Consider the following 18974-nt stretch of genomic DNA (forward strand, 5'->3'; position numbering starts at 1 on the left):
GTAGTGCTCGTCTCCTCTTAGCTAGAGATCCACTCTTTTAGCTTTGTTTCTTTTAGCTGGTGTTTCGCTCTATTTAGCCAGTGTTCTGCATCTTTTAGCTTTAACAACTTATTTTCAGCTACTTCAGCAAATGTTAGTGAAGTCCTTCAGCACTTTGAGTTCACTCTCTTTTTTCCCACACACACAAAAAAGAATCTTTTCTGTCGTTCTCAGCTTCAGCTTGTACCAAATTTCCAAATAAAATACTAAAAAACAGAGACGATGGAAGAGAGAATCTCCTCAAAGAAACTGGAAAAAAAAGGGGAGCTGGAGTGAGCCGAAGGTGGGATTAGTTTCGCCTGCATGTCACAATAGAAGACAGAGCCGTACAGATAAACACCGAGTCTGAAGACCATCGCCATTCTTTCAGCTGCTGGACTCACTTTTATTTAGCCTTTTATTTGTTACAAAGCTGAAAGGCGACATAACACGAGGGTAAGTTTACTAGATGGAAAGAGATTTCTTAGCCTGTGACATTTGTTTTGTTTATCAATGTGAGCATCTTCTAAAATAGTCATCCAAGTTTGTCGATTTTGTGACGTTCCCACATTTTTATTCCAAACACCTTCCCACTGATGGCACCGTTAAAACGAAGACGCCACAATCACTTCCTCCTCGTCTGTAAGCGTTCTTCAGCGTGACCCATCAGAACACGTTTATCCATTTACCAGCAGGCTCTTGAAAACGAACAACAGCCGAGGTCAGTTTGGTAACATGCCGGTGGAAGAGCAGAACCGTTTGGAGAAAAAGGTGATTTAATATCGCTGACAGTAACTAGAGTCGTAGCAGCCTGTGAGAAAAGACTAGACAAGCAGTTATTTGACTCCCGGGAGACTCGGGAACGTCTCAGAAGAGAAACCTGAACACCTGGCCCATCTTCCCGCCGTCCTCCCCGTTGTTGCAAATGTGCCAATTACCGGCATGAGCTTTGAGCCGATGGATTGTTTCCAACAGGACTTCAGGAACGTTCACGGCTATTGGAAAAACAAGCAAACATCCGTGTTGCCTGCAGCCAAATGAAACTCGCAGCAATGATTGTAGCAACGTAGTTATTTGATTTGGGGAAAGACTTAGCGTCCTGTACACAGCTGAGTGTTTTCGATGGCTTACTTTGGATTCACTCCTCTGAAACCTTAAGGTCTTTACAAACACGTTAAACCCTCTGGTGTGATTTCACAAGTTCAGTCCAGAACTCCTCGACAAATCGACAACATGCTAACATGATTGTTCATGAGGTGGGAAGACCGTAAAGTAGGAATGGGGAATGGACTGTAGTTGTATAGCACCGTTGTATCTTACCAAGATGCTCCAAGCTCTTTACAATACAATCTGTGCCCTCATTTACCTCCAACACACACATTCATACAGCACTCTACTAGATCTCTACATGGATCATCTGAATCTAGAGACTAATCAGAGCTTTAGATCACATTCATACACCGATGGAACACATCGGAGGCAATGAAGAGTTCACTGTCTCGCCCAGGGACACTTAGGAGGAAACTGGAGTACCCGGAGAAAACCCACGCATGCACGGAGAGAACATGCAAACTCCACCCAGAAAGTCCCCCGGGCCGGGATTCAATCAGGCGACCTCCTCTCTGTGAGGCAACATCTCTAGCAACTGCGCCACCGTGCCGCCCACCACTGCTATCAATATCACGTTATTTAAAACAATAAGAACAATGATGCTTTGTACCGCTGCAGCTAGAAGACAAGATCACACGTATTAATAGAAAAAAAAAACCTTAGTTAAAAGTAAGTCGGTTTAAACAATCGGGGGACTATTTAATATTCTAATCATAAATTAAGGTCTGCCAAAAACTGGACAACCAAACCTCAAATAGAAAATTTAAAACACGGAGGAAGTTTTAGTTCCACAAGTGACGTATTCTTTGATGCGTTATTAAAAAGTCTGAATAAGTTACTGTCAAACTGGTGTTTAGGAGGTAAAATATTCCAACCACACTGTTGCCTAATTTACCGCCAGACTCTTGAAATGAATAAAAACATTTGATTAATGTTTTTATTTCAGTGCAAAAATGTAGCATCTTTAACGTAGTCATGACCTCAGAACATCCGCACAAAACACCTAAAGGTGCTGAAAATGTGATTTAATGCAACATTTGTGAATTTTATCTTTTACTTTAAATCTTTATCAACGTTTTCACTGAAACACAGATTCTGTTGTTCATTTTACAGCAACATCAGTAAAACCTAAAGAAATTGCATTTCCTGTGAAAATGCAGTATGGATGCATATTGCAGAAGAACTTCCTGAAAAATAAGCTGAAAATAGCTAAAACCATGCTGAAATTTAGCTGAAATGGAAGAACAAGAACAAATTAGCAGAAGAAAGCAGAAAGAACACGTATTTGCTGAATTAGGTTTAAATAAGCAGAAAATTAAGAAATTAGCTAAAAGAGTTGAACTCAGCAGAAAATAACAAAAAAATAATACGTAAGCTAAAAAGTAGATGAAAAGTCAAAGAAGCTGAAACTACCAGAAGGAAGTGGAATGACCTGAAATGAGCTAAAAAATGTGGAATACGCGGAAAAATCTAAATTTAGCGCAAACAGCTAAAAAGTAGCTGAAAAGGCAAAAAAAATAAAATAACTGAAACTAGCAGAAATAAGCCGAAAGGAGCATAATATATTGAAATCAGCAAAAAGAAGTTAATTAGGCTGAAAGTAGCAAAAATTAACATGATAAACTTGATAAACAGCTGAAATTAGATTTAAAAAAAGGGCTAAAAAGTAGCTGAAAAGGCAGAACAACTTAAATTAACAGAAGAAAGCAGAAAGAACATGACTGCTGAAAGAAGCAGAAATGAACACCAAAAAGTGGAAATTATCTGAAAAAAGCTGAAATGAGCAAAAATCAGCTGAAAGGTAGCTCCATAAAAAGCCAAAAGAAGCTTAATTTTGCAGAATGAGGTAGAAAGAGGACATTGTTGCTGAATTAGGCTGAAAAAAGTAGAAATGAGTGCAAAAATTGTGGAAGTAGATGAAAATGCTCAAATTAGCATAAAAACAGCTAAATTGTAACTGAAATAGCAGAAAAAGCTGAAACTAGCAGACAAGCTGAAGGGAGCATAAGCTGAAATTAGCAGAAAGAATTTGAAAGTAGCACAAAACAGCTGAAAAAAAAGGGCTGAAATTGGCTGAAAGTAGCCAAAAAGTTTAAATTTGCACAAAGAAGCTGAAAGAAGCTGAAGCAGAACAAAATGTGAAAGGAGCAGTAAAAGGTTGTAAACAGATCTAAAGATTTGAAGGATGGAAAATGAGCTAAATTCATTTTCTATGAGGAAAGAAAGTGGCAGAAAAGGCTAAATATTTCAAAAAGCTAAAGTTGCACCAATACCAAAAGTCATAGCAGGATTGTCCTGAAAGAGCCGAACGTTTTGATTTATGATTTGTTGAAATAGATGAAAACTGTGGGACGAGAAAGATGCTGAAAAACCTACAGAAGAAAAATGGATGACAACAGAGTGGATGCTTCATAAACATTCAGACAATTAAAAAAAAAGGAAAAGTTCTGTTTAGTGATTAAGAACTCTACAAAGATCATGTTTGTTTATTTACTGACAGCCTCCATGTGAGTGAAATGAAACCTCCATTTTTTAATTAGTTGTGGGAATATTCTCTTTACTGATGGAACGTTTGAGGACTTAAAGCACGACGCTAAACCTGAGGAGACAAAGGTTTGACTGTTTGGTTTATGGTGAGATCCGGAGGTTCGGGTCCCAAAGAGTCCAAATCAGACCGTCGGAACCAGGGAGCGTCCCCCTCTGACTCGTCCCCGTCACGCCCGATCCCTGCAGCGGTGCAGGCGGAGCAGCGGTGCAGGCGGAGCGCCACTGCGATCTCTTGTACACTTCCACCCCCAGATCCACCCCCTGATTAGAGGAGGGAGAGGAAATCCTCATCTCGAGTCCCACAATCATTAGCGTTGATCACGGCTGCAATTAAACCCTCGTTTATCTTAATTACCGAACTAATGAGACGAGTCCCGCAGGAGCGAGCGGCGCTCTCCGAGGACACTCGGGGCGAGGAGCAGGGAGGCGGGGGGGGGAAAGGCGCCATGCAGAGTCACATTGAAGTCTGCAAACAAGCACGCCCTAATCTGACTGCAGCAGAGCTCAGGAGCCTGGATAAACAGACACATGCATGAGCGCATGCACACGCACAGGAATAAAAAAGTGCACACAGGTGCTTCTGTAACACCCCCCCCCCCCCAGGCTCTGCATCACCCTTCAGCTCACATTATCTTTCAAACTTCTAATGATTTGATCAAACCTGCGCACTTCATTCTCCATTGCGGTGCCATAACTCTTGATTTTGCAGCGACTGGGAAAACATCGCGCCGCCTAATTAATGTCTTTTTAATGCTCCTCTCCCTCCGAGCGCAACTCAGCCGTTCGACTTTGCAACACAACACACACACACACACACACACAACAATACACCACGTGGCAGCAGACGGTAAGTAAGACGGAGTAGGTGTGTGCACTGAATGGGAGCAGAGTGTGTGTGGTGAGCTCGACTGCGCTGGAAAACACAGAACTCACGGCCGCCTTCCTGCACACGTTGTACGGGGTCAGATCCCGTCATCCAGGAGTCATATAGTGACTCAGCAGATGGTTGAACAATGAATATCGTCGTCGTGCCAGATTCCCATGGTGCACTAGGGCTTATCGAGCAGCGCCAGCGCTCGTCAGCCAGCTGGTACCTCTGGATGCACCGAAGTTCCTCCACGCTGAGCGTCCTGAGCTCAACAGGAGGCAGCAGAGGTCAAAGTGCACGGCTTTAAAAGCACTCACTGCAAAGTTATGAACACAAGTCAAAATATATATTTATATAAAGAAGCTAAATCTGTAACTTCCCCTCATGTGAACGAGTAGTGTGTCCTGAAATTTAAGAGTTGTAAACAACGTTACAAACCTAAAAAAAACAGCTGAAGTGGCTGAAAAGGGTCGACAACAGTTTTGCAGACAGAAGAAGTGAGACAATAACTATCAGGATCATCAGAACCTGACAGAACAGGTTCTGACAGTCAGGTTCTGAGAGTATGGGATTGGGGGGGCCGTTGTTATGGGATGTTCAGTCCCTGTACAAACGGTGTGAGAGTTTGGTTCACAATGCCGACAGTAAGTCGGACCCTTTCAGAGTGGAGGACTCCACCAGGACGGCCCGTTGTCACCGATTCTGTTCATAACTTTGATGGACAGAACTTCTCGGTGCAGCCGGGGGGTGGAGGGAGTCCGGTTCAGTGGCCTCAGGATTCAGCTCTGCTCTTTGCAGATGATGTGGTCCTGTTGGCGTCATCGTGCCGTGACTTTCAGCTCTCACTGGAGCGGTTCGCAGCCGAGTGTGAAGCGGCTGGGATGAGGATCAGCTCCTCCAGATCTGAGGCCGTGGTCCTCAAAGGGTGGATTGTTCTCTTCAGGTCGAGGGTGAGGTTCTGCCTCAAGTGGAGGAGTTCAAGTATCTCTGGGTTTTGTTCACGACCGAGGGAAGAATGGAGCGTGAGATTGACAGATTGGTGCAGTTTATACAGTATTGTGGACTCTGTACCGGTCCGTTGTGGTGAAGAGGGAGCTGAGCTGTAAGGCGAAGCTCTCTGTTTACTCATTGGTCTACGTTCCTACCCTCACCTCTGGTCATGAACTCTGGGTAGAGACTGAAAGAATGAGATCGTGGATCCAGGAGGTTGAAATGAGTTTCCTCTGCAGAGCTGGACTCTCCCTTAGAGACAGGGTGAGAAGTTCAGTGATCAGGAGAGACTCTGAGTAGAACTGCTGCTCCTCCACATCCAGAGGAGCCAGTCGAGCTGGTTCAGACATGTCAGACTGGGAGGAGACCCCGGGGAAGACCCAGGACACGCTGGAGAGACCACTTCTCTCTTTTGGTCTGGGAACTCCTTGGAGTCCTCCCAGAAGATCTGGAAGAGGCAGTGGAGAGAGATGTCTGGACCTCCCTGCTCAAGATGCTGCACCAAGACCTGAGTCCAGAACAAGATGATGGATGGATCAGAACCAGGAGCTGAATGAGTCAGTACAAAATCAGATGTTTGAGTTATTCATGGGGGGCAGTCTACGTTCTGTTGGTCAACTCACAAATGCATTTTCTTTACAAGCCGTGCACCGATGTCGTCCGTCGCTGACGGATGTGAACAGCGTTTCTAATTTTAGCGATGAGTGTTTTTCTGGACTGGAATTGAAAACAGATCATAAGTAAACCTAAATGTTTTGGTGCGAGATAATCCAGTGGGTTGAGTTACACCGTGGAGAACAGAGGGAGGTTTTTATATCTCGTCTGAGGCAGAGCAGAGTGACAGACCCTGGTGAGTGGGCGGAGCCATTTTATCCACCAGGTGCAGTGGAGGAGACAGGGGGTGGTCAATGGTGGCCTTGGCCACGAGTAATCTTGGGCCACCCGGTTCCTCCCTTCGCTGCAAGACGGGGGACAATAAATAACTTCTTTAAACTGGCAACATTTTTTATTTGGTGTTACAATAAAAAAAAAGATGTGGCTGTGCATAAATAAGTTTAATCCTGAACGGATGAAAGTCCCGTCTGCAACGTTTTGTTTTCTTTCACGTGTTTGAAAAACAGAACTGTTGAGTTTTTACACCCAACAAACTTAATAAATGCAGCGTTTTAAGAAAAGGGCCAACATCTCCCTCTAAAGTCGTGGAGTTCCTGCCTCCAATAAGTTTAATGAGAATCTGTTTGTGAATATTCGCCGTATCAGAAAAAGCAACTTCCGGGCATAAAAACTATTTTGTTGGCAGAGAAAATGAAACTGTGTGTAAGTATTAAAGCTGCTGCACCTTATCAGCACCGTGCAAACCGTCTCACCGTCTTCTGCACAAACTTTTAGATATTTTATCACGCGGCGCTCGGCGGCCATCAGCTCGGAGACGTAATCCCAGCGTCGCTCTCACAACCTGCTCGTCAGACCTGACAGGAGGGAAGAATCAAACAATACCAGCACGTCTCCGCAAATCTTCGGATCGCTTGTTTTTGCCAAAGGTAGAAATTTGTCACTCTGACAAATCATCATAATCCTGTTTTAACGGCAGCAGCCAACTCCTGGATGCAAACGTGCGCTAAATGAAAGCTGACTTGTGCACAACTGAAAGAAAAGCTGTGACTAACAGCCGCTGGGGGGCGAGCCCATTCACCACTTCAGCTCTCTGCAGCCGTTACTGACGCTTGTTGCTCGATGGAACTCGTCTATTATTGCTGCAGAATTATGATAAGACCCGACTGACACCCCCCCCCCCCCCCCCACGTGCTGAGGATGCTCGATCGATTCTGGGACTCAGACCTGAGACGATGGTGTAGCCGATTCCTCTCGGGGAGCCCAGATCCTGGTCCATGGCTGTTATCTTGCGCACTTCGTAGCCCTGCAGAGACCCAAACAACAAAATTCAGACCAGCTGAAGAACAAAAGGTCAAACTACAAACACAACAGGTGGATGAAGACCATAATCCAGATTATGGATTATATTGTAAAGGAAAGAGTGCCGCCCACCACCTTTCATGCTGGTTTTGACCTCATCTGTTCTACTGGTTTAGGTCAAATCTTGAAAATAAAGATCTCACGCAACAAGTGAGAGCTCACAGTTTGTGTTGTGAATGACTTTCAGCTACTACCACACAGAATTTTAGCTCAGTATCTGTAAAGTGACTGAGGTGAAGCCATTTCTGTTTGTTAATGTTGACACGTGTGTGTATATATATATATACATATATATATATATATATATATATATATATATATATATGTATAAATGTGTTATTGCTGTTTATTTCTTTTGTCATTGTTCCCAAACCTTTCAAACTGCACCAATAAATCTGACGCTTAAAAGAAAAAAGTCACAGTTTGACAGCTTGGCAAAAAATAAAAAAGCTTTTTGAAACATCTTTGATCTGCTACACTTTCTCAGCCTCCGTACTTCAATCAAACACGGTGCTGATGCTTAAACCCCCCGGTGCTGCAGAGAGCCACTGAAAGTCCCCTTCGCCCCTCCTTTCCTCCTTCCTTTCCTCCTTCCTTCCTCCTTCTCTTCCTTCCTCGCCCCTCATGCACACCCGAGGGTGCCGCCTCCCATTGATCCTGCAAATTGTGTCCAAGACGTGTTTATGCTCCTGTCATTGACCAATTACAGCAGAATCAATTACGAGCCTTTTAAAGAACCGATTCTGACCATTCACAAGTTTACCCCCCCCCCACACACACACATGCACAGACACGTGCACGCACACACACAAAATGCAAGATAGAGCGAAAAATAAGGAGAAGTGATGCTGAAGTAATGTGAGCAATATTCTCCAGCTGTCCACACGAGTGGAATATGTTCAATCAGCCATCAAAAGGTACAATCCCTCCCCTCCAGCACACACACACACACACACACACACACACACACACACACACCTCCATTTGTTGCTAGAGTGCACGTCCCCCACCCTTTCTCCTTCTCTCCTCATTGATTTGACAGCCAAATTGTGTGTTTGTCCTAGACGGGGCTTAATGTCAGTTCAAGCGTAGACTCACAGCAGCAACGGTTAAAAACACAGGCAGACTTTTTTTATGCTTTTCTGAAAAAGCAAGAAGATGTTCGAGTCCTCTGTCAGACCTGTCCCTGGATGACACGTTCATGGCACCAGATCAAGAAGATGGACAGAACAGGAGAAAAATGAACGACGGCGGTTGGTGAGAAGAGGGTTTGAGCAGATGAACCTTTGAGGGACGACCCGTGACCGAGGTCCGCCTGAACGTCCAAAGCTTTCAGAACTGTTGACGATAATTCTGTCAGTCGGCCCGTCGTCACTAAACGGTGCAAAATGGAAACGACGTGCTCGTTAGAGAACAACATGAGGTCATCAGAGGCCGTTAACGGGTCAAAGAGGATCAGGAAACTCTGGTGGACGGTAGACGAGCATCTGCCATGACCTTTTTATACCAGCAGTCATGTATCCTGGTCCTGGAGGATCACTAGGCATGGTTTAGATGTTTCCTGCTCATCAGCAGGTCTTCTGCAAAAATCTGTACATCAGGTGAGTTGAAACAGAGAAATCTCTAAAATATGGAGGACGGTGATCCTTCAGGACCAGGACTGAGGACCAGGACTGAAAACCAGGACTGAGGACCAGGACTGTCACCAAAACTGGATTGAACACTCACCTGCTGACTGCCATAGTTCCTGCAGTCAACAGGTGAGAGGCGGGGTCAACTCTTGACAGGTCACCAGACTGTCTAACTGATAATGTATCGAAACATCCATCCATCCATCCATCCATCATCTTTACTCACTTCTTCCTTTCAAGTCGCGGGGGTCACTGGTGCCCATATCACTGAGCGAGAGGTGGGGGACACCCTGGACAGGTCTTCAGTCCATCACAGGGACACAGAGACAAACAACCATTCACTCTCTCTCTCACTTAGGGACAATTTATTCTTACCAGTCAGCCTAACATGCATGTTTTTGGTCTGTTGGAAGAAGCCGGAATACCCAGAGAAAACCCACGCAGCACGGAGAGAACATGCAAACTCCACCCAGAAAGGTGGGATTTAAACCGGCAACCTTATCGCTAAGAGGCAGCAACTCTACCAACTGCACCACCGTGCCAATTCCTGTTGACAAAATCTAGCAAGAGGAATTTTGAACACGACTGAACAAAATATTTGTCGATTTATTTTATTTTTGTTTCAAAATAGTAAATCTCATCGTGAGCATCTGTCTCAAACCCTTCTCAGTTTAGTTTCTGTAATTCCAGAGTGCCGAATATTTATTCATTTTTTTTACCGACTGTTTTAGTGATGCGTTTGCAAACCCCCGGAACATTCTGGCTCACATTTTATCAGGATTCACACAAACTTTGTGCATTTAGCAGATTTCCTTCACGATTTTGTCTCCGACAGTTGCAGCCGTTGGAGACATGAAACGAAACTGAACTGAAACACTTCTAACAAAATCAAGACAAGACTTTAAGTGTTTTAAAGAAAAAAGTGTTGCCACAACCTCAGCTGACTGGTGGCTAAAGTCTTTTCATATCCGTTCTGTCGAGGAGGTCATATCAAAACTCAGATCGAGGGCCAACAGTTTTTCTATACTTTCTCTTAAAAGTTGTCATGATTTTCAGATTTGTTTTTATGTCTAAACATTCACAGGCAACTCAAAATATCAACTTTTTGTCAGTGGATCTTATTTAACAATCAGAACAAACAGTTTACTGATTTGTTTTAATCAAGACTAAATTATAAATTTTTTTTATTGGCTTGTAATGAAACCTTTATATCAAAGGTCATCAAAGCAAACAGCTGCTAACATTTTACCTTAACAATTTGGAAAAAAACACAAAGTATTTTGTATAAAATAAATCCAGGCAGGTTCTGTATCTGTAAAAACTGTAGGGGAGTTGGAGTCTGGGTCAGGAAACCTCTCAGGACATTAAAAACTCCTTTGTGCATCGTGGTTAGGGAATAAAGCTGTTCTCTTTTAAATAATGTGTGACCGACTCTTCCCCTCAGCACGTAGCTGCAGAAGCTGCAGCCTTCAGGAGGAGTGAGAAAAGCAACACTGACCTTTTTTACAGTGACTAATGTGCACAGTCCTGCTAATCCGCTAACATCGGAACAAATTTTTCATTTATCAGATTAATGTTTTCGCTAACTTTGGAAACAGTTAGCGAAATTAGCTTCAGCTAAATTAGGTTTTGACAACTTTAAATCTGTTAAAACTCACAAGCTTGTTCCTGTCTGTTGTGGGCGTGTCTCGAAGGGTCTGTTAGGCACGCTATTGGCCGACTACGTGTACGCGTGATAAGATGTGATTGGTTGACCGCTTCAGCTGGAGGGAGACAAAGACGTGTGGCGCAGACTGTGATAGTCGTCTTAGCAGTTAACGGTTTAGCGTTAGCTTCGACTAATTGATGTCATTTGTTTAGCAGTTTAGCATTAGCTAGTTTTTTTTAGTTAGAGTAATCCCTCGCTGCTTCGCAGTTCGTTTATCGCGACTCGCTCTATCACAGTTTTTCAAAATAAGATTGGATATGACACACAACTGGCTGATTGATGGATGAGCCGCACGATCGGCATGGAATGTTTATTTGAACTAAATACTTATAAATTATTTAGCACCTGTGTGCAGCCCACACAGCAGGAGAAACGTCTCCCTGCAGCTCCTCCTTCTTCCTCCTCCCTCCCGTCAATATCCGTTCTGCAGCGGAGAAGTGGGCGTGGCCAAGAGCTGAAATCATGACGTGCTGTGCTCTTTTTATTTATTTATTAACCTTTATTTAACCAGGCAAGTAATTTCGACTTTATTTTCTAATTAGGGCTGCTTTGTTCGTTGTTTTGGCTGTGGCTTTCCCTGAAGCTTATATTACTTCTGTACTTTAAAAAGTAAACAAAGTAAAACGCAACAGAAATAAGTGAAATTTTAGTATTTTTTATGCCGTTGCCTGGTGAAGTACCAGAGCCTCAGTCTAAATGGTAGGTTTTGATAAAGGTTTCTAGAGTTTAAAAAAAATCTTTATTGCTACACTTACATTTTCTTGTGAACAACCAAAATGCAAAATTTTTTAAAACAATGATGTCATAGCCCCAGCTCTAATGTATCCGACAATCTGAGGGCATTTCTTCTTCTTTGGTTTCCTTTGCACCTAGAATGGTTTCTACAGCGTTTTGGGTTTACAAGGATATTTTTAGAAATGGTGAATAAAAAGACGTATCCGTGTGGACAAGGTCTGAACATTTGGCTGCCGGGAGAAATTTGGGATCCACTCAAAAATGTAAACTTTGCCATCCAACCTAATGACCCAACTCTTTTCTCATCTCAACAAACTTTCTATATAAGCCCCCCCCCCCCCCCCCCCCCCCCCCCCCCCCCCCCACTTTTCATTTTCTTTTATTTCACCCCAACATTCTGTTCCGTTTCTGTTCTCTCGCACCGTCCCCCCGCTCCTCTTCCTTTTCCTTCTGTTGTGACCTTCCTGGTGACAGTTGATGAATCAGAGAGTCAGGGAGACTCCGTCATGCCCCGTTAATATGCATGCAAATGTAGCACTTGACATTTCTACTACGACACGAACGGGCTGGGGACGAGGGATAAGCAAGTGGCTGTGTGAGTTGAGGGGGGGATGGTTTGGGCGAAAGCCTGAGGGAGACACATATTGAAATAAAGTGATAGAAAGACTAAGAAACAGGAATAGGGACAGACATAATATAGCCCCATGTATAATTCCTTCACAGTGAGTGGAAACATCGATAGATGGACCATTAGCCACCTGGGTACCAAGTTAAAGGGCTGAGATGAGGGAGTAGAAATAAAAGTGAAAACAGAAACAGTGCATTAAAGTCATTACCAACCTACCCACGGTAACGACTGAGGTAAGGTTAAGGTGAGACCCTTCTGCTTAGCAATGCATGCAATTCAGACTTCCCCCGGTGACCTTTGCTGGAGGCCTAACATCCCCGAGGCAAGATTATAAATTTCCACCAGTAGTTACAGCATGCAACACCTGCAATGCTGTTTGTAGATTCCCTTCACTGAGTTTGGAGGAAATACCTGATTTTTCTCCAGGCACTTGCCTTTAAACATATTTTTAAGCACATAATCAGAGGTTCCTCAGTATTGTTTTAGCTGAAATTGTCTTTCGGTTATTCAGAATGTGAACTGAGGGAAACAGGGACTCTCTCTGTGGTGAAGATATAAATCCCTACATGTTTACTTTTGCAGTGCCAGTTGTCGTTAGACCACTTGGTCAGTGCTGCCACGTCACTTATACGCAACGTTCTCCAACAACAGCAAAGGAGGATTTCAAAGTTGCAGCTGTTTTGTGGGTCTTTTATTTACTTTTAACGTGGAGTTACAACAAATACAAACATTCAGAAGGAGTTTCAGGAGCCAAGTCTCAGACCAGTCTACGTTATACCGAAAATGTTCAACATAGAAAGACAAACGTATAACTTTTATCCTACAAAGTTAGGTCAGGTCCTCTGGACGGTTTCTTTTTGTGGCTAGCTTTTACTTCAGCAATAATAATGTGGTTTTAATATGGTGCAGAAAGAGTGCTCAGTTTGCTCAACCAATCATCCATTTATTTTCTGCAGCCTACATGGGGTTCAGGCTGCAGATGCAACAGTGTTAGGAGAAACCCCAAGACGTTCCAGCAGCACACTTCAACTCTTTCTGAGAGATCACGGAGCCTTTGCGGGTTAGAGAAGATGCATAACTAGATAGTTCTGGCTTTGCTTCAGGTTCTTCTCCCAATGGGACATGTCTGGAGAGCCTCCAAAGAGAGGTACCCACGAGGAATCCTCATCAGATGCCCAAACCACTTCTACAGACTCCTTCCAATATGAAGGAGTGGCTCTACGTCAAGCTCCCAGCAGATGATGGAGCTCCTCACCCATCTCTAAGACCAAGCATGGCCTCCCTATGGAGGAAAGACATTTCAGATGCTTGTATCTGAGAGCTCGTTGTTTCTGTCATGATCCATTCATCATGACCATGGATGAGGACAAGAACGTAGACAGACTAGAGAATTGAGAGCTTTGCTTTTTGGCACAGCCACCTCAAACCAGACCAACACCCTCATCTGCCGATGAGGGACCAATCTGTCGATTTAGCTCCTGCTCAAACCTGCCATCACTCATCCATCAATCCATCCATCCATTAACTGTAAACGTGTCTTCCTTTTTTGATTACAGGGAACACTGGTGCCCATGTCCAGCTATCACTGTGCGAGAGGTGGGGGACACCCTGGACAGGTCTCCAGTCCATCACAGGGACACATGGAGACAAACGAGGCAAACAACCATTCACTCTCTCACACCTAGAGACAATTTAGAGTTACTAATCAGCCTAACATGCATGTTTTTGATCTGTGGGAGGAAACTGGATTACCTGAAGAAAACCCATGCAGCACGGAGAAAACATGCAAACTCCACCCAGAAAGACCCCAGGCCAGGATTTGAACCAGCAACCTTCTTGCTCATAGGCGGCAACTCTACCAATTGAGCTACCGTGGTCGTCTGCCATCACTCGTGAATTAAAAAAAAACTTTACAATACTTGAAACCCTCCACATTTCACCTTTTAGTTTTGCCAGTCAATGCAAATTTATCTATGGACCAAGAGTTAAGAAAGCACTTACTCTGAAGCTGGAGTTCAAAAAAAGACCAGATAAACAAAGTCCCAAGGACTATCTCAAATAAGGACTAAAGTGGTCCAAAAGAATCTAAAAGGTTTTATGAACGGAGGTGGAGTTGGAGACGAACAATGAAGAAAAGAACAAGAACATGCTAGCAGTAGCAAAGGTTAAATTAAATGGACATATTTCATGGTTTCACTATAAAGCGTCATCACTACAATTCAAACTGAAGCCACAAGGTGGGTTTTCATTACTGACCAGGGGAACGTTCTCGTATATGTTGGTGCTGTAGGGCAAATTGGTGAATATAGGGTCCATATCCTGGACGTCAGTGATGGCGATTGCCAAGTTTGCCAGCTGAGATAGAGGTCTCACTTTGTCTTGATCCTAGCAGAAGAACAGTTGATGCACAAGTCATAATCAGGCTGATGTTTGCAACAGCACATAGAGCAGCCGATGTGTGCTCACCGTGGCGTTGACAGTTAACTGGTATGCTGTGGTCGTCTCATAGTCCAGACCTTTGGTGACAGTGACGGTGCCTCGGGCTCCGTCAATAGCAAAGAAGGAGGAAGGCGGCTGAAAAGAGAAGAGAACGCTGCCACCGGTGCCCTGGTCTGGATCTGTGGCGTTCACCATAAATATTGATGTGCCCACTGGAATATTCTGAAAAACAAGTTCAAGCAGAAATATGCTGTAGTAAGAGCAGGCCTGCACCAGCAAGAATGAAATGTCTTCAAACAAAACAGTAAAAGAAAAGTAAAAGACCGAAACTCTGAAGTAGTGTTAAAACTTTTGTTCTTTTTGTGCTTTCAGAAAAACATATAATTTTATTAAATGGTATTTTACTATCGCAGTAGGTGCTTTTCTATCAAATCAAGTCAACTTTATTTATGAAGCACATTTAAAACAGCAGCTGTTACCAAAGTGCTTAACAATACAAATCAACGGGAGTAATTGAATAAAAATACATAAATATTAATAATAATGAAAATTAATTTAAACCATCAAAAGAAAAACATAAAACTGAACAATGAAATACTAAATCAAATCACACTGTGTTCAAATCCAGATAAAACTGGTGTGCTTTTAAAAGAGATTTACAAACAGGAAGTGAAGTGTCCTGTCTAATGTTGGGGCAGATCGTTCAGAGTTTAGGGCCCAGGACTGAAAAAGCCCGGTCTCCTCTGAGCTTCAGCCTGGTTTTTGAAACAGCTTAAAGCGGCTGATCAGATGACCTCAGGGTTCAACGATTCAAGGTTCTTTACTGTCATTCACAGCACATGTGGTACATGAGGTGGAATGAAAATATGTACACAGGGTCCCAGTTACATCCAATAAAAATACAAATTGTAAAGAAAAACAGTAGTAAGATCCAAGACATGAACTAAGAATACACTAAGCACTAATAGTACAAAACAGTGTGTCAAACAACAGCAGCACAAACATGAGTGGGTGAGTAGATGAGCATGAATGAACACAGCAACATGAAATAAATCATCATGGTAGAAGTAGATCAGAGAAACATGAGGGTACAAGGCCATTTAGATACTTTAAGGTCAACAGGAGAATTTTAAACTCAATTCTGATACATACAGGGAGCCAGTGAAGGGAGGACAAAACTGGTGAAATATGATCAAACCTAAGAGTTCCTGTTAAAAGCCGAGCTGCAGCATTTTGGACGAGCTGGAGACGTGAAAGGGAGACGTGACTGACCCAACATAAAGAACGTTACAGTAGTCAAGTCAACGTTGTAATGAAGGCATGGACTATTTGTTCAAGGTCCGATCTGATCAACACGGACTTCAGTTTAGCTATCTGCCTTAACTGGAAGAAGCTTTTCTGCAGAACAGAGTTAATCTGTTTATTAAACTTAAAGTCAGAGTCTAAAACCATCCTGGGATTTGTAACAGACTGCTAAAGATATGGCTCAAGAGAGTCACGGTTTGGGCTAAACACAATAACTTCAGTTTTCTGATCATTAAAACTTGAAAAAATTGAAGTCATTCATGCCTTGATGTCATCAAGACATTTTAATGAATGGAGCAACAACTGTTAGGTTTTAAGGACAGATAAATCTGACAATCATCAGTATAGCAGCAAAAAGAAAGACAATGTTTCTTCAGGATGGACCCCAAAGGGAGCTGATACAATGAAAACAGAAAGTGTCCAAGAACCGAGCTCTGCGGCACACCGCAGGAAATGGGCACTGAAGCAGATACAAAAATGGTTAAAAGGACTGGAATTAGTCCCATTATGGACTGATTATTAGGACCCATGCCAGGGCAACTCAACTTCAGTTGCAAATAGAGCATATGTGGAAAAAGTACTGAAGATTTGAGAGACACAAGTTGTCATTTTTATTTTGTCCTTTCCTCCATTCTGATGTGAATTTTTAACACTGGATACATGTCAACTGACGCCACTAAAGAATATAGAACAGTCCAGCTGAGGCGCATTAAAACAACACAAATCATATTTAAAATATTAACAAAACATTTCCTTTTTTTCCCTCGACAAGCCGTATTCGTTAGTTTTTTTGCCATTATGTTTAATTATCAGATTTTGTGATATAGCTTTGGATATTTCTCAACAAAATGAAAAAACAAAAAAGTATTTTTGCTCATTCATTTTTATACTTTTGATATGAAATAGTTATGACCGCTGGCAGTTTGACGGTCCTTATTAAACACATTTCTGATGTTAGACGAGTGTTTGTTATTATTTCTGTCTAACTGGAGGTCAGAAAACAGCGTACAGGTGTACATGATTACCCACCCCTCTGCACCAGGCTGCCTCCACATTATAAGCAGCTGTACATGAACATCTAATGATTACGTTGAGAGTGTTACTGGAATCCTTGCAGCGCTTCATGAAATGTTTTTCTTGCAGACACACAGACACAATAACATGATCACCCTCTTTTTGTGGCGGCTGTCTCTGTCACTTTATGGTCTTCTGCTCTGCTTTAAACTCCAACATGTTGAACTTATAAATGTCAAATATATGTATTTAAATATGTTGAGAAGGGACAGAATGACTAACACACAGGTCTACAAAAATAACTGCAGTTCAATAAACCTTAAAGCACTTCCTTCATATATTTATTATGCTCGTCAAGCTGCCTCCTCATTAGAAATGTGGAACATCTCTGTAGGTACCTCTCACCCTGAGGTACAACACAGAAACAAATTAAAAGAAAAAAATCAAACTCTGGGGGAAATTAAATCCTGTATGATTTTACATTATATGTGCAAGACACCATCAACTTTGCTTTGATGTCAAGCAGGCAGATTGAAATTCAAGCTGTTGCACGTTTGTGTATTCTTATTATCAGTGCTGAACCCGACACCTGACGTCACTTTCCATCCCCTCAAACACACCAGTTTCTGTCTCTCTCAACAAAAACTTGTGAAACAGTGATTTGTCAATTCAGCTCAGGGTCAAACACCTTAAAGAACGATAAATGTTATATTTGCTGGATTTTTGTCTACATTTGTGCACGTGTGTTTCCAAAATATCTCAAACCAGTGGACTAAATTGAACAAATTTTACAGAAAGAAATCCACATCTCTCTGGGATGAGAATCAGCACCTACAAATCTGAGGTCATGGTCCTCAGTGGGAAAAGGGTGAATTGCTCCGTTCAGGTCGAGGGTGAGGTTCTGCCTCAAATGGAGGAGTTCAAGTATCTCAGGGTTTTGTTCACAGTGAGGGATGAATGGAGCATATGATTGACAGATGGACTGGTGCAGTGTCTGCAGTACTGCGGACTCTGTGCCGGTCCATTGTGGTGAAGAGGGAGCTGAGCTGTAAGGCAAAGCTCTCCGTTTACTGGTCGGTCTACGTTCCTACCCTCACCTATGGCCACGAGCTCTGAGTAGTGACTGAAAGAATGAGATCGTGGATACAAGAGGTTGAAATGAGTTTCCTCTGCAGAGCTGGACTCTCCCTTAGAGACAGGGTGAGAAGTTCAGTGATCAGGAGAGACTCAGAGTAGAACCGCTGCTCCTCCACATCAAAAGGAGCCAGTTGAGGTGGTTCGGGCATCTGGTAAGGATGCTTCCTGGGTGCTTCCCTAGGGAGGTTCTTCGGGCATGTCTGACTGGGAGGAGACCCCGGGGAAGATCCAGGACACGCTATAGAGTCTATGTCTCTCAACTGGCCTGGGAACACCTTGGAGTCCTCCCAGAAGAGCTGAAAGAGGTGGCTGTGGAGAGAGATGTCTGGACCTCCCTGCTCAGGCTGCAGCCCCCAAAGACCTGACTTCGGAATAAGCGGAAGATAATGGATGGATGGTTCAGACATTTTGGGCCGAAAAAATTTACAGATGCACAACATTTCAGAATATGTCCTGCCCTCAACGGGTGTAAAAGAATAGCTGTAGCTGTAGAATGTTTTGTAGATATTGCACTAGACATTGGTGTGGTTGTAGCCAAAACTGATCCCCAACAAATACTCTGAGCTCTGACAGATTGCTTAAGATTTTTTACAGGCGTCATGCTTTTCAAAATAATAAAAAAAAAACCCACAACAACAAAAACAACAACCAAGAGAGAGAAAACCAGAAGTTCGGTCTCACGCAAAAGTTGTACATGTCTGTATGATGACGACGCTCTGAATGCATTAATGTTTAATACAAAATTAGATTTTAGCTACAAAAGTCCCGGGGAGGTCGGACATGAAGTGTGTGTGTGTGTGTGTGTGTGTGTGTGTGTGTGTGTGTGTGTGTGTGTGTGTGTGTTATAAGCAGCATTTGTTTCTTTATTTG

General features: G+C 43.0%; 1 protein-coding gene across 1 annotated transcript in view; it reads right to left on the reverse strand.

Moving 5' to 3' along the window:
• cdh23 (cadherin-related 23) overlaps window positions 1–18974 on the reverse strand; it is a 275500-nt gene that overhangs the window by 165589 nt on the left and 90937 nt on the right. Inside the window, exons 6-8 of the mRNA XM_037677972.1 lie at window positions 14676–14870; window positions 14466–14594; window positions 7373–7451 (exon numbers count right to left, since the gene is read on the reverse strand). Of these exons, the coding sequence (XP_037533900.1) occupies window positions 7373–7451; window positions 14466–14594; window positions 14676–14870 (403 nt within the window). The remainder of the gene's footprint in view (window positions 1–7372; window positions 7452–14465; window positions 14595–14675; window positions 14871–18974) is intronic.

Source organism: Nematolebias whitei, chromosome 1 (assembly GCF_014905685.2).
Source record: "Nematolebias whitei isolate Nwh7 chromosome 1, NemWhi1, whole genome shotgun sequence".
Lineage (NCBI taxonomy): Eukaryota > Metazoa > Chordata > Actinopteri > Cyprinodontiformes > Rivulidae > Nematolebias > Nematolebias whitei.